Below are 22,382 nucleotides of genomic sequence, written 5' to 3'. Positions count from 1 at the left end.
TGTGTAGTTTGTGTCTGTTTTCTCCAATTCTGTAAGTTGTCTGTTTATTCTGTTGATAGTTGTTTTTGCTATGCAGAAACTCTTTAATTAGTTCTCACCAATTTTTATTTTTATTGCAGTTGCTTTTGAGGACTTAGTCATAGATTATTTCTCAAGGCCAATGTCCAGAATAGTGTTTCCTAGGTTTTCTTGTAGAATTTTTATAGTTTGAGGTCTTATATTTAAATCTTTAGTCCATCTTGAGTCCCTTTTTGTGAAAGTGAAAGATAGGGGTGAAATGGTGAAAGATAGGGGTCCAGTTTCATTCTTTAGCATGTGGTTAGCCAGTTATCCCAGCACCATTTATTGAATAGGGAATCCTTTCCCCATTGCTTATTTTTGTCGAATGTGACGAAGATCAGATAGCTGTGTGTGGCTTTATTTCTGGGTTCTCTGTTCTGTTCCATTGGTCTATGAATCTGTTTTTGTGCCAATATGATGCTGTTTTGATTAATGTAGCCTTATAGTACAGTTTGACGTCAGGTAATGTGATGCCTCTGGCTTTGTCCTTTTTGCTTAGGATTGCTTTGGCTATATGGGCTCTTTTTTGGTTCCATATGAATTTTAGAGTAGTTTCTTCTAGTTCTGTGGAAAATGACATTGGTTGTTCGATAGGAATAGCATGAAAAATGACATTGGTAGTTTGATAGGAATAGCATTGAATCTGTAGAATGCTTTGGGCAGTATGGCCGTTTTAACAGTACTGATTCTTCCAATCCATGAGCATGGAATGCTTTTCCATTTGTGTCATCTGTGATTTCTCTTAGCAGTGTTTTGTAGTTCTCCCTGTAGAGATCTTTCACCTTCTCAGTTAGAGGTATTCCTAGGTATTTTATTTTATTTTATTTTATTTTTATTTGTGGCTATTGTAAATAGGATTGTGTTGTTGATTGGGCGCTCAGCTTGAACATTATTGGTGTATAGAAATGCTACTTATTCATTTGTTGATTTTTTATCCTGAAACTACTGAAGGCATTTATCAGTTCCAGGAACCTTTTGGCAGGAACCTTTGTCTTTAGGGCTTTCTAGGTATAGAATCATATCATCTGCAAAGAAAATAGTTTAACTACTTATTTTTCTATTTGGATGCCATTTATTTTTTTCTCCTGCCTGATTGCTCTGGCTAGCACTTCTGGTACTATGTTGAGTAGGAGTGGTGAGTGGGCATCCTTGTCTTGTTCCACTTCTCAAGGAGAATGCTTCCAGTTTTTGCCCATTCAGTATAATGTTGATGTTCATTTTATTAAGTTGAATTACCATGATAGGGGTAGATTTTATTTAAATCAGGGTTTTTTTTAAGTTGCCAAAAAGTCTATTTAACTTTTGAAACTTGTTTATAACCTCGTGATCTTACAAAACCTTTATATATTTTATACAACTCAAAAGGATTCATGTTTCTTTTTTATGGTATAATCACTGTAGTTTAAGAAAATGACTTTTTGAATGTTATTTTGTAAAAACTCTTCCTTGTTTTCTGCCCTTAACATTGGATAGACCATTTTAGGGAGTCAGTGACACATGCATTTGTATCCCTATCTACCACTGACAAATTGTAACCTTGAGACTTCTGTCAGCCTTAGTTTTTTCACGTGTAAAAGAGGATAATATTGTATCTGTAAAATTCAAATGAGAAAAGAAAATTGATGTGTCTAGCACACTGCTCTTACATGCTATGTGCTTAATAAATATTTGTTCTTTGTTCTCTCCTCTCTCTCTCACTGGCAGTACTTTGAAAGGAAAACTTAATTCCACTAAACTCATGTCAGGTGATTATGGTCGGCTTGCTCTTCCCATGACCTCAGCAAGATCAGAAAGGAAACCTTAGTGGCCACCTGCAGTGAACACCTTTTGGGCTGTATTTTTTGCCTGGGTTCATTGTGTCATAAGATACTTCTTTGTCATTTAAGTGTTTGCCTTCCTTTGCCCCCATGGTGTCACTGTCTTACGGGACCTCGCCCAACTCCTTGTACTTCTAACTCAGCCTTCTGTTTCAATTTCTCTTTTTTCTGTATATTTGTATGCCCATCTTTAGCACTCTTCTTTGTCTGCTTTGCCTGTTATACACTGTCACAGCCACCTAGCACTTATACCGCAGGTACTACCAAAGCAGTTCTTTTAGCCTCAAGCTCTCTTCTAAGTAATATATCTAATGTTCACCACTTGGTGGAGAGCTCCTTCTGGTTCTTCCTGAATGTCTGGTCTCAAATATTATTTTCTCTTCCAATCTACTCCTTCATGCCTAATACCATCAAGATTTTTCACAACTCCTGAAATTGTTTACCTTCCAGCCACATTCAATAACCAGATTCTTTGATGCCACCTCCTAAAATTTGTTTACCACTGATAAGATTTTAATTACTTTCTAGCTCTGTTTCTAGTTATGACCTCTGAAAAGGTACTCCTTCTGGGTCTGTTTTTCTCATGTTTAAAAATGTTTGTACTAGATCAAGGGTCAACACAGTAGGGTCCAGGGGCCAAACACAGTCTGCTACCCATTTTTGTAAATAAACTTTCGTTTGTGGTTGTTTTCATGTTGCAGCGTTGAGTAGTGACAGAGACTTTGTGTCCCACAAGCCTTAAATATTTACTGTCTGGCCCTTTCCAGAAAACATTTGCTGACCCCTGAACTAGAAAATCTCTCATCTAGTTTCCTTTTTTTTTTAATAATTTTTTTGGGGACCATTCATGATCACATCTAAGGATAGTAGGCATTTTTAAATTGCTCCCTAATGTTTTGTTTTAATTGGTTTATCATTAGAAGTCACCAACAGAAATAAGTGCTTTTTTTCCTATATTGTGAGGACCTTGTCATAATAAAATATTCTTCAGTGTTTCAAATTTGAGAGCTTTTTGAATTTTTAGTATTTTTTAATATGTTGCAAATCCCACTGTCAGCCACCCTAAGGAGAACCTGGTGTTAAGATTTAAAATACAGTAAGAAAAAGACTAGAAAAATGATAGTAGTTGAATTAAACATGGAACATACTGTAATGTTAGGATCTCTGTTTCCTTCGTGATTCAGTCATGTGATGGTAAATGGATGAATAGGATTTTCTTTGCCATTTTGTGCTGACAGACCTTTTTTTAGTTAATTGCTTTTTAAAATAATTTATAGTGAATACATCAACAATTCTATTTACAGGTTGGTAGTTAAAGCCTCTTAACAGTCACTGATAACTATATTTTGAAGGTAAAGAATATAGCTAGTTAAAACTCTGACCACTGATTGTAAATATAATAAAGAAACCTTTTTTTAACCAGTGGGGAACCCAGGTGAAATAAATGCAAATCAACAGCAAAACTGATGGTAAAAGTGTATTAATCTTTATAAAGGAATGAGTTGCAGAAGAAAAAAAATACTTTTTAAATATCATCACTATTCATCAAAGCAGATTATTTCCCATTGTGGTAAAGATTTTCTACATGCATTTTCTGGTATATATTAAAGGAGGATTCAAGGTATGTAAAAAACATACTTACATAAAAAGTTGTAAATATCAAACCTTAATTATATGCATGCTGATGTGTACTGATATCTGCAACTTATTTTGAAATGCATCAAAAAATAGGTGGATTGATGTATGGATAGAGGGTTGTGTATGTGATGAACCAAATATAGTAAAATGTTAGTTGGAGAATATGGATAGTGGATATAGTGGGTTGGTGTTCACTGTAAAACTTTCACAACTTTTTTGTTTGAAATTTTCCTTAACATAATATTAGGTAAAATGTTTAGATCTAAGTGGCTGTGAGACAGTGAATTTAGGGAGAAGGATGTGAGAGTGAGTACACACACATGGTATACCTTAAATAAATTATTAAAAGTTTATATGTTAAGCATACCTTGTATATAAGCATATGTTTCTCAACTGTTTTATTGTGTATTTCACAGATTTGCTTCTTTTAGGAATATTCTTAGGTTATAAGTAAAAAAAAACAAGAATTGTAAAACTTTCATTTCAGGGAACATCCTGACTTTTACGTTATACATTGTAACTGTATTAGTCCGTTTTCACACTGCTGATAAAGACATATCCCAGACTGCGTAACTTAATAAGGAAAGAGGTTTAATTGACTTACAGTTCCACATGCCTGGGAAGGCCTCACAATCATGGCAGAAGGCAAGGAGGAGCAAAGTCATATATTACATGGATGGCGGCAGTCAAGAGACCAGAGCTTGTCTTGTGCAGTGAAACTCCCCTTTATAAAACCATCAGATCTTGTGAGACTTATTCACTATAATGAGAACAGCATGGGACAAACTACTGCCGTGATTCAGTTATCTCCCACTGGGTCCCTCCCATGACATGAGGGAAATAGGGGAGCTACAATTCAAAATGAGATTTGGGTGGGGACATAGCCAAACCATATCAGTAACTCTTGAATTATCCCCCATAACCTCTATAGGAAAGTTAGCCGAATGCTTAAGAAGAGAAGTCCATGTGATTTCTGTTCACACAGTAAATGGATACATTTACTAATGGACATCACAAGAGTTAGTACTGTGTCTTATGTTAGCAAAGTACTGAATATGTAGAGGATGGCTATACAACAAATACTGATTCAAGAGTGGGCATTTCTGAAGTGTCATTTTGGTTATTTTGAAATATATCATAATGAAAAAGTATATGCAAATATATTGTTTTAAGTACAATAGTAAATATTCATGTAACTACAACTCATATTAAGAATTAGAGCTAGAAGAATTACTTTTGCCCCATCCCAGTCACAGCCCCCTTTTCCACATCCTCTTTGTTAAACTGGATAATCCATACTTGATTTTAATGATGAATATACTTATGTTTTTTATTTATTTTTACACAGTTTTACTATGTAAACTATAGTGTTGTCTGATTTTGAACTTTAAGGCAGTCATGTTGTGTGCATTCATTGTTGAGTAAAAGCTCACCACTGTGTTTGTGAGATTCATCCATAAAGGTATGTGTAGCTCTGGTTTAGTCATCTTCATTGCTAGTTAGTATGCTATTGTATGACTATGCCACAATTTATTTGTTAATTCTACTGTTGGATTTTTGCTTTTATCGGCAGTATTTTATTATTATGAACAATGTTGCTTTAGAGGTATAAGAATTTCTCTGTTAGGGTATATAGCTTGAAATAGAAATCAGTAGGTTGTAGGGTCACTGAAGGTATACACTTATAAACACTCATTTATTCACGTCATTGCCGCTGTTGTTTGTTTTCAGCTCTCAAAAGAATCCAATAGAGTTGCATGTGACGGAATTATTGATAAGCTTATTAGTACTACTCCCTCATTCTTCACTCCTCACCCTCTCACCAGGTACATGTATACACATACACATGCACATATCCCCAGAACAATGTTAGAAATAGGGGTTAGAATAAGTGTTAATAATTTAGATTATTTTTACAGTCACCTTTTTATTTTCTTTCCAATAACATTAGGAGTTTGCTCAGAAATTACCTTATACACAGTTAAAGGTCGGTTTATTTTTAACTAGATTCCTTTTTGATTTATATCAGTGAATAATTCTGTAGCTCAGAATATCCTTCCGTCTATCTTACCCAAACTTTATGTATTCTAACAGTTAAATAATTTCTGAAAGTTTTTATTACAGGGGTAATTGGCATACAAGAAACTACACATAGGGACCACATCAAGATAAAAAGCTTCTGCACAGCAAAGGAAACAGTTAACAGACTGAAGAGACAATTCACAAAATGGGAGAAAATATTTGACAAGAGCTTAATAGCCAGAATATATAAGAAGCTTCAACAACTTTATAGGAAAAATATCTAATAATCTGATTTTGAAATGGACAAAAGATCTGAATAGACATTATTCAAAAGGATACATACAGATGGCAAACAGGTATATGAGAGGTGCTCAACATCATTGATCATCAGAGAAATGCAAATCAAAACTACAATGAGATATCATCTCACCCCAGATAAAATGGCTTTTATCTAAATGACAGGCAGTATCAAATGCTGACAAGGATGTGGAGAAAACAGAATCCTTGTATGTTGATGGTGGTGATGTAAGTTAGTACTGCTTCCATGGAGAACAGTTTGGAGGCTCCTTAAAAAACTAAAAATAGAGCTGCCTACCATCTAGCAATCACACTGCTAGGTATATATCCAAAAGAAAGGAAATCAGTATATTGAACAGATATCTGCACTCCTATGTTTATTGCAGCACTCTTCACAATAGCCAAGATTTGGAAGCAACCTAAGTGTTCATCAGCGTGGACACTTCATGAATGGATAAAGAAAATGTGATATATATACTCATAAAGAATGAGATCCTGTTATATGCAACAACATAGATGGCACCGGAAGTCATTGTGTTAAGCCAGACACAGAAAGACAAACTTCGCATATTCTCAGTTATTTGTGAGAGCTAAAAATTAAAACAATTGAACTCATGGAGATTGGGAGTAGAATGATGGTTAGCAGAGGCTGGGAAGGGCAGTTGCTGGGGAAGTAGGGATGGTTAATGGGTACAAAACAATAGAATGAATAATATCTAGTATTTCATAGCACAACAGGGTGACTATACTCAATAATAATTTAATTAAATATCGAAAAATACCTAAAAGAGTATAATTGGATTGTTTATAAAACAAAAGATAGGCTGTGCGCAATGGCTCACACCTGTAATCCCAACACTTTGGGATGCCGAAGTGGGTAAATCACGAGGTCAGGAGATCAAGACCATCCTGGCTAACACTGTGAAACCCCATCTCTACTAAAAAATAGAAAAAATTAGCCAGGCGTGGTGGTGGGCACCTGTAGTCCCAGCTACTTGGGAGGCTGAGGCAGGAGAATGGCATGAGCCCAGGAGCCGGAGCTTGCAGTGAGCTGAGATCACGCCACTGCACTCCAGCCTGGGCAACAGTGTGAGACTCCATCTCTAAATAAATAAATATAAATAAACAAAGGACAAATGCTTGAGGTGATGGATACCACATTTACCCTGATGTGATTATTACACATTGTATGCCTATATCAGAGTGTCTCATATATTCCACAGATATATACACCTACTATGTAGCCACAAAAATAAATATTTTTAAAAACTGCACATAAAGTATTCAACTTGATAAGTTTTGCCATACGCTTACACCCATGAAACCAAGATAATGAACATTCATAATCCCAGTAGTTTCCTAGTGTCCCTTTGTAATCTTGCTTCTCAAAACTATAGATCTTCTGTCACTATAGATAGAAAATTTACTAGAATTCCATATGAATGTGATTATACTTTAGGTACTCTTTTTGGTCTGGCTTCTGTCACTCAGCTTAATTATTTTTAGATTCGTCCATGTTGTTCTTTTTAAATTACTGAGTAATGTTTTACTGTATGGCTATGTACCATTTATTTACTTGATGATGCCATTTTGGTTTGTTTCTACTGTTTAGCAGTTAAAAAAAATATGCTATACATATTTGTATACAAGTCTTTGTATGAACATATGCATTCATTTCTCTTGGGTATGTACCTAGGAGTGAGAATGATGGGTTGTATGATATGTATATGTTTAACTTTTAAGAAACTTCCAAACTGTTTTCCAAGGTGCTATATACCATTTCACATTTCCACCATCAATGGTGAGAGCTTCAGTTGCTGTACATCCTTGCCAAGATTTGTTATACATAGTCTTTAATTTTAGCCTTCTTATTGGGTATATGGTGGTATCTTGTTTTAATTAGCATTTCCCTAATGATTAATGATGCCAAGCATCTTTTCTTGTGCTTATTTGCCATCTCTCTGTCATCCTTGGTGAAGTGTCTGTACATATCTTTTACTGATTTGTATTGGTTTGTCTTATTTTTGAATTATAAGAGTTCTTTATATATTGTAAATACAAGCCCTTTGCAGAATATATTTTGCAAATATATTCTGCAAAGTTCGTGACTAGCCTTTTCATTTTCTTAAGAGTGTCTTTTAAAGAACAAACTTTTTAAAATTTGAATGAAGTTCTGAAAGTTTTAGCAGTGTCTAGAGAATTAGAACCAACAACAAAAGCATAATAAATTCTCACTTTGCCCTGAATGGTTACAGAATTATGCCTGATTATTCACTGGTTGCCACCACAAATCTAGTACTTACCATTACATTCTTCTACTTCTGTGCAGTTATTCTTGAACTGTAACTGGTTTAATATTTTATTTCAATAAATTTGATTTATACATGGTCTTATAAAGATGAGTAATATGTGGTATTTCTCTTCAAAGTCCTCAATTTTTAGCATTTAATGTTTCTTCCTGTCATCCATCTTGTACAGCCAGGTCCATGTTCTTTCTTTTATTCAGTACCTAGTATAGCTCTAGAGACAATGAAGTGCTCAATACATTTTTGTTGTGTACTGTAATCATACTTTTTTGACATACAAATATGTAAGTTTATGGTAGCAGGAAATCTCTTGTTCTTTGTATCCTCCAAAGGTCCTAACATAGTTCCTTGTACACAAGGGACACTATTCAACGACTGAATGAATTATTGACGGTTTTAAAATAAACTTTGCCTGATATATCGATAATACAATTGGCCCTCCATATCTGCAGGTTCCACATCCGCAGAATCAACCGACTGCAGATCAAAAATATTCAGAAAATAACAATTTAAAAATACATTAATGAAGAATAATATACAACTTAAAAACAATACAACTATTTATATAGCATTTACGTTAAGTATTATAATAACTTAAAGATGATTTAAAGTATAGGAGGATGTAAGGTTATATGCAACTATTATGCCATTTTATATAAGGGACTCGAACATCTCTTGATTTTGGTATCCTCGGGGGCTCCTGAAACAATCTGAATACCAAGGGACAGCTGTATAATCTTTGGCTATACTGAACTAAGTGAAGAAAAAATACTCTCAGATGTGATTATTGCAATAGATAGTTTTTCTAGATAAAGATACCTGATTTTTACTTGAATATTTTTGAGTATGGTAATCTTTTTTATGACCCAAATTTAACATTATTGTTATCATAGAAGTCTGTCTATGGTAATACAGCATGGAATCTGTAGTCAGCTACAGATAAAAGGCTTTCACAAAGTTTGTTTGCCTTTGTCTGTTTTGTGCTACTATAACAGAATACCAAAGACTGGATAATATATAAACAATAGAAATTTACTTGGTTCACTGTTCTAGAGACTGGAAAGTCCAATGTCAAAGGGCCCACATCTGGTGATGGCCTTCGTGCTGTATCATCTCATATTGGAAGGCAGAAAGTCAAGACAAGGCAAGAGTGAGAGGGAGCCAAACTTACATTTCTAACCAGCCTGCTCTTGAAATAACAATCCTGCTTCCACTTTAATGACATGAGTCCATTCACAAGGGCAGAGCCATTACCTAATTACCATTTAAACATCCCACCTCTCAACACTGTTGAATTGGGTATTAAGTTTCCAACACATGAGCTTTGGGGGACATACTCAAATCATAGCACTGCTCTATTTAATGAGTTACGTGTTTTATTTAACTTGGGAATTCCTTTTTTCAGTGAATCCAATGCCTGAAAACATAGAGACTAAATTTGTAAATATATAGGAAAAGATGGCAATAACTTGCTTTCTTTCTAGGTCCTGGGAACTCCAACAAGGGAGCAAATCAGAGAAATGAACCCAAACTACACAGAATTTAAATTCCCTCAAATTAAGGCACATCCTTGGACTAAGGTGAGTCAGATTTTTTTTTTAAGTATATTAATCAGTAGTTAACTAAAACAGGTTTCTCATTGTTCTTAAACTATTTTGAGATCAGATAGTTGCATGAATACAAGCAGTTCTGCATGTAAAGATAGTTGTATAGATGTACTTGAGTGTTTCATTGACTTTATATAGTTTCATCCTCATTGATTTCCTGTAGATAGTTTCTAGCCTGGTTTTTTATTTGCAAGGTAAGGATAGTGTACTTATATCATTAAAGTACAGAATTTGATTTAGGAGTAGGATCTTATATAAAATTTTGACAACCTAAAATTCAGAAGTTTATTTACATAGAGGTGTATAGTTTAATATCATATAGCATATCATACATTTCAAACATTTTCTTTATTCTTTTAAACTGTTAAAACATATATCTTATTATAGATGGCATTTTGTGTTTTTCCTCTCTTGTTTACTTTCCTACTGGCATTTTGGAAACAAGATTAGAAAGCAAATGTAATCTTGCTGGGAGTATACATTAAAAACAATTGATATGTTAACTGGATGTCACTAGCCTTTGGAAAAACCCAACCTTAACATTAGATAGAACCAGTTCTAAAGAGCATAGTTGCTAATGTACCAGGGAACTTTTTATTTCCTTTGGTATTTAATTGGAATGATTTTAAGAGAGATTTTATTAAAAAGTGTTGTCACCTTAGTTTGATTTGTGAGATTAAGTATGAACAGAAAAAAAATAGAATTTCTCAGTAGGGTTTATAAGTAGAGTGAATCTCTAGCTTCCTCATTTTACAAGTTCAGAAACTCTGACCAAAGATTCAAAGTGACTTACCCAAGATTACATGGATGGCTTGTGACAAAGCCGGGATTAAACTTCTGCGTGTGTGTGTGTGTGTGTGTGTGTGTGTGTGTGTGTGTCACGGGTTACCAATGATCGACTTTATAATACGTATTTTAAGGAGAGACTTACTGTATTTTAAAATGTACATATAACAATTCATTTTATATACAATTAAATTCATTTAGTTATAGATCTTTTATAATTCGAGGTGAAGTCATTTAGGGCTATAGATGAAATAATTTACCCTCTGTAGAATCAAAGTATGTTTCTTTCTCTCTCTCTCTCTCTCTCTCTCTCTTAATCAGATATATTATGATTCCAGTTACTTTTTCTTCAAGTTCTTATCATCTCATTATCTATCTTCAGAAAATTCTCGTTACTAATTATTTATTTCCTATTTAGAATCAAAGACCTCAATAGTATTTTAGTGCCAGAATTATAGGTTGTAGCTTTTACTACAACCCGGCCAACAGACCACGATCTTGCCTCCCTTTTTTAAAAGTTTATGGTAAGCACTAAGTAGTCTGAGATTCAAAAGTGTTCTTTGATCTTTGTATTCAAGGCTTATTTTAAATCTGGGTCAGAAGATATTTAGGGACTCTCACCTGGCTCTAAACTCAGAAAATCTCAGGTGGCCTACTTGGATTTAGAGGCTGCATTACAGTTTGAGTCCATTATAGTTATTCCAAGTTAAATTGTTTATAGTAAGTGATTTGTAGTATACTATGACTTCAGCCATGTTAAGGGAAAAACAACAAAGAGAATTCTGTGTATTAAATAAATACAGGGAAATATTCCAAAATGCCAACAGTAGTTTGGGTAAGAAGAAAGTGCATGATTTTATTTTCTTTGTTCTACCTTTTCAAACTTTCATATTTTCTTTAATAATAATGTTATTTTTATGAGGAAAGGGAAAAATTCTTTTTTTGGTGTAATCTAAGTATTCATCACATATTATCCTCCTTATAGAGTTTCTGACAAATATAAAGCTGAAATTGAGTCCATGAGATCCTATTTAACAGTCCCCATCCTCCATTATTATTATTATTATTTTATCAAGACTGCCACTAGTCCTCCTTTATCTAAGGTTCCAGTTACATTTGGTCAGCCTCTGTCTGAAATCGGTGATGTAGTACAATAAGATATTTTAAGAGAGATACTGCATTCACATTATTTTATTATAGATATTATTCTAATTATTCTATTTTATTATTAGTTATTGTTGTTAACCTCTTACTGTGCCTAATTTATGAAGTAAGCTTTTATCACTGTATGTATGGAGAAAAACAGTATATGTAGGGTTTAGTACTACTTGCAGTCTCAGCATCCACATGAGGGTCTTGGGGACATATGCCCTGTAGATAAAAGGGAGGGGACACTGTATTTAGTGTGTGTCAAATTCTGCATTTTCCCCCTGAATTATATCTCTCTAACGCAAGTATTAGCTAGAGTAGAATGTGAGGAATGGTTGATTATAATTAAAATGCAGCTAATGAAAGAGCTGTACTAAATATGTATGCTGTAAATCTTCCTTTGCCCTCTTCAGTTCTTGATGTTTTTATATCTTATACTAATGCTTTTCAAACTTGAATCGTCTATGTAAAGCACATTTATTTAGGTTTCCATTCCTGTACCATGTGTAGAATAATGACTCAGTTCTCCCATCTTTTTTGTCTATTAAAAGGACTGTGAACCTTTCATTCATCTGGTGTTTTTTGACATAATTTGGTTTTCACTTCATACACATGCATTATGTAATAAGTGCACTTATGTTGGTTCCTCATTTGTGCATACTAGAGTGGGTGTTACTGGGATTGTAAACAAAAAAGTAAATTCAGATGCAGAAATTTTATTGTTTTTCTCTGTCATCTAGATGATTGAGAATATGCTTGTGTTGGTTTTTTTAAATAGGTTATTATAAGAATTAAAATGCAAAACTTAAAATTCCTAGAGGGAACTCAGACTCCTTTCCCTACCACTGTGATAGTGGACAGCAACTTGAGAAATGCTCTTAGGGTAAGCAGCCAATTGAGTCATTTAAAAAACATATAGAATGTCCTCCAAAGAGAAGACCATTTTGCCCTTGGAGGGCAGGTAAACAGGAGTCTGGAAACAAGAACCACTTTACCTTTGTTGCTGTCTTCTGTTAGTCCCATCTCCTGAAGCTGTGGACATGTGAACCCTGGTTTCCTGTGCTGCAGTGTTGTGCAGCTATATCCCCAAGATTGGGACCTGGTGTTCTAAAAAAAAAAAAAAAAAGTAGACAGAAATAAAGACGAAAAGAGAAAATGTCTTTTGTGGAAACATTGAGGTAAGGGGATACAGGTGTGTAAAAGAAATAGCAGAAAAATAACACTGAGATGATCCCAGTGTGGTGTATGGCAGAAATCTTAAGAATTAAAAACTCCAATAAGTTGCCCTGGGCTATTACATAATAGCAATAGCCAGTGCAACATAATTCATTAATAAAGCACTTGTGGCTTTAGTAGGAAAGGAAATAGGTGCTAATATTCTGAAACAAGGATTATTATTGGAGGTGAGGGGATGAAGACCTATGCCTTGGTGTACGCTGTACACTGCAAAGAAGAAAAACACATGGAAAGAAAAGGAAGTGATGCAAAAGTAGATTGAGAATTAAGCAGAGACAGAGATTGGTTGGAAGAAGAGAAGAAATTTAAATTCTGCATTTAGTATGTGCAGGTGTGGTTAAATGATGGGCTATTATATACAGAGTGAGAATCTAGTTTAAACACTGCTCCTAATGTTTATGCCTCAGCTTTTTTTCTTTTGTAAGATAGCGATTATCTGCTGTGTCTTTTCTCAGGATTATTTTGAAAATACAGCCATAATATACATATAAAGGATTACTTTAGTTTTGAATAAATGTGAAGGATGTAGCACTCCAATGGAGTTTTCTGATTTGTCTTCTCTGTCTCCACTGCCCTGACCTTAGTTTAGGCCACCATCATATCATAGAATTATTAAAAACAACCTCCTACCTCCTGATTTCCATCCTTTGGTTTCACATCATTTTAATCCATCCTCCTCATTTCTGTCAAAGTTGGCTTTTTTTAAAAGCACGTGTGATACTGTCACTCCTATTTAAAATTCTTCTCTGATTCCTCATAGCCTTTAGGAAAATTTAGCGTTAAATACATATAATGACAAGGGTGATCCTATGTGCCAGTTTATGCTTGTCCAGTGTAATTATTAATTGCTTGCCTCTTCACTCTCAGGAAGGTCCCAATTTGGGTGGCAGATTATTTAGTCACTCTGTTCTTGATCTTTTCTGCCTTTCTTTTCCAGAAAAGTAGGGTATTTAGTATTTGTCCTATTCCCAACCTTCTTGAGGTATCTAGTTCTTGAACCCAGTCTCTTTCCCAAGTTTTACAGCTTCCTGTATCCTTAAATGCATGTTGTTAGGCAATGAATTTGAAAGTTTAGTGTCTAGTTAGGGTTGATTAGGGATTTTTAATAAGGTTATATCATAGTAGGTGTATGAGGTGCCTTCCCGCCCACTTTCGAGTGCCTGATCCTGCTACCTTGTTTAAATTTCTTTATGACAAGCATTTCTCCTCTATCCTAGTAATAAACAATCCTGTGAGGTCAGTTAGGTAACACAGATGTCTGTTTTATTCTTTCAGAGTAATGAAAGAATAAAGTAATAACTGGTTAGTAGAAGGAAGTAGATTACAATCCTAAGGCCCGCTGATCTCTTAACAGTTACATTAGTGCTATTTAATATGTTGGCTACGTATTGGAGTGTTGTCCAGTTTGTAGCTCACTTTGAAGGGACCATGCAGCCATGCTGGATTTTCTGGTTTAGTCAGATTGTCTCCTAGTTGTTCCCCAGAGAAGCCACATTCATTTTTGCCTCTTGCTAGTGTCTCCCTTCCCTCTCTCTACTCCCCCTTCCACTGTCTTAGAATGTTCTTTTTTTCTTCTCTGCTTACCAAGTCTTAACCTTTCTTAAGATCTCAAATCTCACTTCTCCCATGAAATATTTTCTCATTGTCTAAGTTCTTTATGATTATCCTACCACATAACTCCTATAGTACCTACCAAATTATACCATATATATTATAGCAATTCCTCATTGCTTTTTTATAATAATAGTATTTTAATATGAATGCCAATTACTTCAAAATATTTGTTGCCAAGTTGTTGGCATATATGGTAGTTTAATACTTAATAGTAAAGTGTCTGTAGCTTTTGTATGACCATAGGTCATTTGGTAAGTCTCCCAGAAAGCATTATTCACAAAAATTAATCCTTGCATACTTGATTTCCTAAAACACTGTCAATATGCTTCATAGTGAATCAATACTAGTGTTTCTAACTGGCTAACAGAGTAAGCAGAAAATTGAATTCTCAGGTCATTTCAGCTTTCAAAGGAATTATTTTTGACTGAAAAAGTTACTTATTCTCTATGCTTACAGCTGAACCAAAAAGCCCCACTATACTTATTTCTTTTTAAGACTTTGTCCATAATGCTACATTTTTTCCCCTGAGCCATTCAATAGAATTTTCAGAACTTGGTAAACCTACCTGTTTTAACCGTTGTTCAATGTATTATTAAAATGCCTTCAGAGAGGCCTAGAGGGCACAAAACAAAAATTGCTGCCAAAGTTTTCTTTCACATCCATTCTATCTACCTTTTCTGGTCTCTCTGCATTACTCATTTCATTCACATGTATTCCAGAAAGCATAAAACCATGTTGGGGATTTCTCTTGGCTCCTAAGCTTGCCACTTGTCTGTTTTGTTCTATTGCTTATGGTAAATCAATTTTTATATTATTATTCAACCCCCCTCTGCCCTGAACATTCTACCTAGACCATTCTCACTTGCCTCACAAATACATATAGTATGTTCTCTACTGAAAGTTCTACCCACATCCTTATTATTGCTACAATAATCACTTCCTCTCCCTTTCTAAAGCCACTTTCCTATGTTAGTAGACCTCACTTTTTTATTTCTACTGGCTATATATTTTTATTTGTTTGCTGGAAACCCACATTAAAATCCAGCTTTTAGGGTGGCTAATCCACATGTGAAAGGAATAGTGTGAAAAAGGAAGAATACTAAGTAAGACATAATTTTCAGATTGCTTGTGGGAGGCAAAGGATGAGGTTGGGGTGGATTTGAAAAGAAGACAAAATTCTATTTTTAATTTATCATTTATTCTTTAAATCTTGTATCTTCTATGTAACCAGTGCTGTGCTGGGTACCATAAAGCATGCAAAAGAAGTAAAATATATAGTCTTTGTCCTTGAAAAGCTGACAGTTGAAAAGCTTAGTTGAAGCAAGTATTGAATAATGTGAGATACTATGTAACCGTATACTTGATTCTGTGCTGTAGGTGTTCAGAGGTGTTCCACATGGCTGTAGGTGTTACAAGGCAGACTTCCAGTGAGGATGGTGGAGGGAAAAAGGAACCCCCACTTAGGGATAATACATGAGGTGGGATGTTGAAGGGGAGGTTTAAGATTTGCCTAGGTGTAGAAAAGGTTAGGAATTGTTATAGCCTGGGTGAATATCTCTCAAGGTGGAGAGAGCTGAATGAAAAGAAAATATTTCTATATTCATAGAAGGGCCAACCTGACTGTAATAATTGTTTTGTGAACAATGAAAGATTAAATTGGATAAGCGGACATTTGGCAAATCCCACTCCTGTGTAGGCATGTAGTACTATTTCATCAGCACATGATGTGAGGGAGAGAAATTATGTTACATAGTTAAATGCTGATATCTACATATATACAGCCAGTCATTTAACATCGTTAGTAGGTGCTTAGAAACTGCAACTTTAAGTGAAGTTATGCACAATAGGCCCTCAAATAATGTTGGTTCATTCAGCGTTGATGAGGGAAAACATTTGGTTTTATTATACGTTTCACTAAAAGTCACAGTTTTCAAGAACCTATCAATGACATTAAATGAAGATTTACCGTATAACTTTTCTTACCTGTAGTAGAACTTGGGAAAACTCGATAAGGCTTTTAATTAGTACAGCTGAAATTCACTGGATGTTAGATTTGTCATGGCTAAGGAAAGGATTCTTTGTGTTTCTTATGCTCAACCTTCTTTACCTGAACTGGTATCTTAACGAAAAGGTTAGAAAAATATGCAGTAGACTTGAGCTGAATTCAGTTTGTGTATCCTACCCTGTTAGATGCCAACTTCATAGATAGCAATTTTACTTGGGAGGAGGACTCTGAAAGTTGTTTTCAGTAGCCTCTGGTAATCATTTTTGATAGTACTTAAAGTGAGTTGGATTACCTTGTATGTCAGTACATCATTAGATCAATGTAGCAAAGCATGTGAAAGACTGCCAAAGAATATATGTTTTTTTTGTTTGTTTGTTTTTTGTTTTGAGATGGAATCTTGATCTGTTGCCCAGGCTGGTGCAGTGGCACGACCTCGGCTCACTGCAGCCTCCACCTCCCGGGTTCAAGCAATTCTCCTGCCTCAGCCTCCCGAGTAGCTGGGATTACAGGCACCCACCACTACACCTGGCTAATTTTTGTATTTTTAGTAGAGATAGGGAGAATATTTTAAAAAATAGTATAGACTAATTTGTTAAGTAATTATTGAATTATGTGCTGCATATGAGCACTTAAGTAGACTTGATTTCTTTCTTAGTTAACATAATTACCTATTCAACAATCCATGGCATTGTCTCACTTTTAATCCTATGTTTAGGTTTACAAATTGCATATAATTTCAGATGATTAATAGATTACTTGAGAGTCAATATTGGAGTTGCTCTTTAGGAGTATTCATGGTTTATTAGTTTTTAAAACTGGATGCTTATATTTTGTATATGACCAGGATATAGGATGAGTGTTGTACATTTATAGTAATAAAAACTAATGAGGAATAGCTATTTGGAACAGACATGGCTCTTGTTCTGTGTTCTGTTAGATTAATTATCACTGCCAACAGCCATTTAAAATGGACATTTTTACATTGCTCTGATTGGCTACATAATACAATAGAGTTGCTAAGAGCTGATGCTGTGAGATCCATGTTAACCATAGGTGTTAGTATGGTGTATGTGATTGTTTAAAAATGGCCTTTTTAAAGTGCTTGAGATTCAGTCACAACACTTAGCTCCAGGTTGAAATTTGAAGGACAAAGTCTATTCCAGGACATGTAGGGCAGAAATTGCCTCTGTCATTTTTTAGTTACCCAAACGCAAATTTATTTTGAATAATTCTTCATTTAAGGACTTCTTTGCATTTGTTCAATACTGCAGAAACTTTCTTTTTGAAAAAATGATTTTTTTCTGTTAGTTTCTTCTATGGGCTAGTATTTGTGATGGGAGTTGATATTTGTTTCAATTTAAGAAAATGAGTTGCTGCATAGGTGAGGTAGTATTTGAATCACTTTAAAAGTTCATGTCAGTGTTTTGGTTCTTTTCAGTATTTCCTTTCTCTTTTCTTTCTTTTTTCCTTCCTCTTTTTCTTTTCTTTCTTCTTCTTATTTTTTGCTTTGTTTTATTTTGTTCTGTTTTATTTATTTACTTTTGGTTTTGTTTTTAAAGGGGTGTTTTGGGATCTCTGTGGCCTTGCTGCATACTTCGCTGGCCATATTTAGTCTGCGTACTAATTGTTAGTTGGCCCAGTTGAGTCTTATTTTGTGCTCTCAGTTCTTTCAGTCTGGTTTTCTATTTTTGTCCACCTGGTTGTGTTTTAGTTCATGAGAGAATTTATTCTGATGGGCCAGATTTTAATCTGTGTACTAAATTTTAGTCTGCAGACTAAAAGTAATCCGCGGATTATTTATTTTTGAAAAATATTTAATTCCCCCACTGGAAACTATCCTAAAAGAATGTTAAATTCTCTTAGAATAGCCAGGGGAGTTCACAGATACTGGTGAGTTCTGCCATTTTTTGTTCTCAATACCTAGACATAATAGACCCTGCTACCTCCCTTGCATATTTGGCTCCGTTGTGCCTAGGTGTTGGTATACATTACTATGCCTGTCACCTGTAACTGTGACTGTCCCTTAGTTGTATTGTTAATTGTATATATTTTGTTTAGCTTTTGGTGGGTGAATTGGGCATATTTGCAGATGGAACTGTGTTTAATTTGTAGTGCTGGAAGATGTAGGATTTATTTTTTCAGAGAGTTTTTCCAAAGAGGAAAAAATGTTCTCTATTTATTTTTCCTAAGTACCGGGTGCAAGGGTATGAGCGGGCAAAGCCCACAATAGAAAAAGTAAGTTAATACCCGCACTCCTGAGGTGATATGTCAGTTTCCTGATGAGTCCTAAGATAATGAGAATGTCAGCAAAGAAACATCTTTTAGCAGAGAAGTCAATCCAAAATGGAGAATAATCCGCGGTGGCCTGATCCTTCTTAGCTCACACAAATTGAAAGTATCTGGCTTGAAATCTATAGTAATATAACTTAAATATATTTATTACTTTCCTCTCATCACTAATAACTTAGCAAAAAAATGTTTATACTGTGTAAGTGGAACACATTAATAGAGAAAAAAGTAGCATATTGGGAACTTGAAACTTTAAAAGCAGGCTAATATGCCCCCTCCCAGCCATGTCTGTGGATGATGAATCCAGGTCATAGAAGACCATTTTACTTTGGGAACTTTACTTCTAGATTTCATTTTGATTTTAACTTTTTTTGGTTTTGTATTTTTTTAATAAACGCACTGGCATTGGAACATAATAAACTAAAATTAAAATGTTTCTTTACTGTGCCTCACCATTGCACAATCAAAAAAAATTTTTTTGCATACACTGTGGTGAAATAATTTTTAAAACTTGGACTTGCTACTGTGAAGACTGATGTTTAAAGTTTATAACTGTATAAACATTTTCTATGTCCCCCCCACACCATGGATTTCTTATAACATTGGATATATTTTTCCTTGCTGGACTATTCTCTTTTGGATTGACTTCCCCTGTTTGGATTATTTCACTGCATTATCATCTTTAGGATTCATCAGGAACAGGACATTTCACCTCAGGAGTGCGGGTATGTACTTAATTTTTTTTTCCCAAAATTTCAGGGCAGGTCTATAAAACTTGGGGGAAATCTTCTTTGAGAGGCTAAATAATTACTCATTCTTGAAATGTAATAGTAAACAATGTAAGTAGCTGTGATTTCTGTTTTTATTCACTGTATGGCATAGGTTTCACTTACAGTATATTTAGATTGTCAGCCTCTTGGGTGATTCATTGACATCTAGGCTGAAGTTTAGGAATTGTGGGGTTTTAAAATTATTATTTCTATTACAAGAATAAATATTGATGAAGATCCATGAAACCAAAGGTCTGAGTGTTAAGCAATTTCAGTGAGTAAGGAAAGAAGTGACAGCGGAAGCTTCTTTAATTAAAAGACAAATTTCAGTTCTTGGTGGTTTCCTTTTCTTTAGAAGCAAAAATAATTCAGATGAGCTAGTTTCTAGTTTGCCCTATAATTTTTAGAAGTTACATGCGAACTCACCCTGTATTATGGTCAGAAATCTGAACTGTGGGAGATACTGGGTTTTGACCCCACATAATTTTCCACTTAACCTTTATTCACAGAGTACTGAACCTAGGCTTTTCTCATCAAGAATCTCTCAAGGGTTTAAAATAACAGTGTATAGTTTTTGTAAAGGCAGGTTAAATCTTGATTTTAATGTAGGCTTTTGACATGTATTATTTTCTTCATTGTTTTTAACTCTTGAACTTTATGAGTTAGGATTCCCTGACAAATATACGCTAATAAATGTCTTAGTACCGATATGGATAATCACTTGTAGGCAGTAAAACACCAAAAGATAAGGGTGACTTTAAAAAATACTGGAAATAGGCCGGGCACAGTGGCTCACGCCTGTAATCCCAGCACTTTGGGAGGCCGAGGCGGGCGGATCATGAGGTCAGGAGATGGAGACCATCCTGGCTAACACGGCGAAACCCCATCTCTACTAAAAATACAAAAAATTAGCTGGGTGTGGTGGCGGGCGCCTGTAGTCCCAGCTACTCGGGAGGCTGAGGCAGGAGAATGGCATGAACCCGGGAGGCAGAGCTTGCAGTGAGCCAAGATCGGGCCACTGCATTCCAGCCTGGGCGACAGAGGAAGACTCCATCTCAAAAAAAAAAAAAAAAAAAAATATATATATATATATATATATATATATATATATATCTCGGAAATAAGCTTATAATACTGGTTTATTAATAGCTTTAACACAAAATCTTTGAAAATAAGAAATTTTTTTATTTAAAATAACTCAGCATCCAGCCATCCTACATTTGAATGTTAGTGGGAGATATTTATTTCTACTTTTGGTGCTACTTTTAATTCCACTTATGTGCTGCCATATTGGTGCAAAAACATTTTGGATTAGCTAGCAAAATAAATCCATATACTATCAAACAGAAGCAAACTTGCCTTCAGGGATAAAATATGCCAATACTGTTTAATATTTTTACGAAAATTTTCTGAGTTTTCCCACTGATTATTTTCTTTTTACATTCTGTATATGATTATGGACCTTGGGAGCAAGAGAGGGGACCAGTAACAGTGGAAGAGCTAAACATTTCAAATTCGACAGTAACTCTAAGGTTTCCTTGACTGAGGCGAGTCAGAGTATTCAAAAGAATAAAGATAAGGCAGGTTTTGACCTTACAAAAAGGTTTCTTTGTAACATAACCAAGAAATTGACTAAGGCCTTTCTTTATGTTCCGAAATAATTTCCTAAGAGCCTACTTTACCTAATTTCTCAATTTTCATGGAAAATGTCTTTTTCAATAATAAATTAAAAACAAATACAATCCTCTTTTCACTGTAGACAGCACTCATAAATAATCTCTGGAAAGTCTAATGAGCTCTGTAGTTGTAACTAGTTCTACTAACTGTCAGCATAAGTGAACAACCAAATGTTACATGAGCCATTCTTACGAGGAAACCTTAGCCTTCCAGGCTGCTCCATGCCCTGTCACAATCTGCGTGGGCTTTTCTCACTTGTGGGTCCATTTCCCTCCATTTATAAGTGTCTACTTCTCTGCCCACCCCCATCGTCACACCTTTTATTTCGTTGTATGTTCTTCCGGTCGAGGGATATATGTTTCATTTTTCTTTAATTTCAAAGGCTTCTCGTCTGTTTATTTCTATCCTTACCTTTTTATTTTTATTCTGTAGGTGGCCATAATTTAGAATGAAGAATATTTTTATAGTTTTTGTATTTATTAGCTTTATTTAAGACACAAATTAGGAGAAAGCTATCTATTCCTTTAAGTAGATTAATTTAATTGAATTTTTCTTCAATATAGCCTTCAGTTGACTTTTTCTGTGTCTTAATCATTCTTAATGGATAATACATTTTTTTCTCCTTGATTAAAACCCTGGAATATTCATTCAAGTGGGGGAAATCTGGCCACATTCATGGTAACACCTACTTGAGAAAAAAAATACAGGACATTTTATCAAATTCTAGGTATTCAAGAATTTCTTCAAATAATGGTAGGCTCTGTTTATTGGAAATAATACCAAATCAGTAGCATTTATAGACCTAGAGTAAATAGCTCTTCTTTCTCTTCTGTTTGATTGCCAAGTTTTCGAACAGTGCTGCTCATCATTAACAATTGTTCGGCTAAAAAAACAATGCAAAAGAGGCAATCTTTTATTTACTGCCATAGCAGTGAAAACTTTAAAATTTAAAAAATATTTTTCTAGTTGTGCTTGCCACCAGAACTCAGCCTTTCCCATGTGCCTGTCATATTTTGTATGCATGTCTGATTGTTATTACTTTATGATTAGCATATATAGATTTTTCTCTGAGCATTTCTCATATAATCTTTAATTAGCAATTCACCCCT

At 34.7% G+C, this 22,382-nt stretch overlaps 1 protein-coding gene across 2 annotated transcripts in view; it reads left to right on the top strand.

The window, feature by feature from the left end:
• GSK3B (glycogen synthase kinase 3 beta) overlaps positions 1-22,382 on the top strand; it is a 266,798-nt gene that overhangs the window by 207,584 nt on the left and 36,832 nt on the right. Inside the window, exons 8-9 of one of the 2 annotated variants that reach the window (XM_003825160.6) lie at positions 9,625-9,720; positions 19,513-19,551. In XM_003825160.6, the coding sequence (XP_003825208.1) occupies positions 9,625-9,720; positions 19,513-19,551 (135 nt within the window). The remainder of the gene's footprint in view (positions 1-9,624; positions 9,721-19,512; positions 19,552-22,382) is intronic. The other variant, XM_003825159.6, reaches the window with a different exon arrangement.

This window comes from Pan paniscus, chromosome 2 (assembly GCF_029289425.2).
Source record: "Pan paniscus chromosome 2, NHGRI_mPanPan1-v2.0_pri, whole genome shotgun sequence".
NCBI classification, from domain to species: Eukaryota; Metazoa; Chordata; class Mammalia; order Primates; family Hominidae; genus Pan; species Pan paniscus.
Note: the sequence above shows the minus strand (reverse complement) of the source record. Positions and strands in the feature narration are given on the sequence as shown.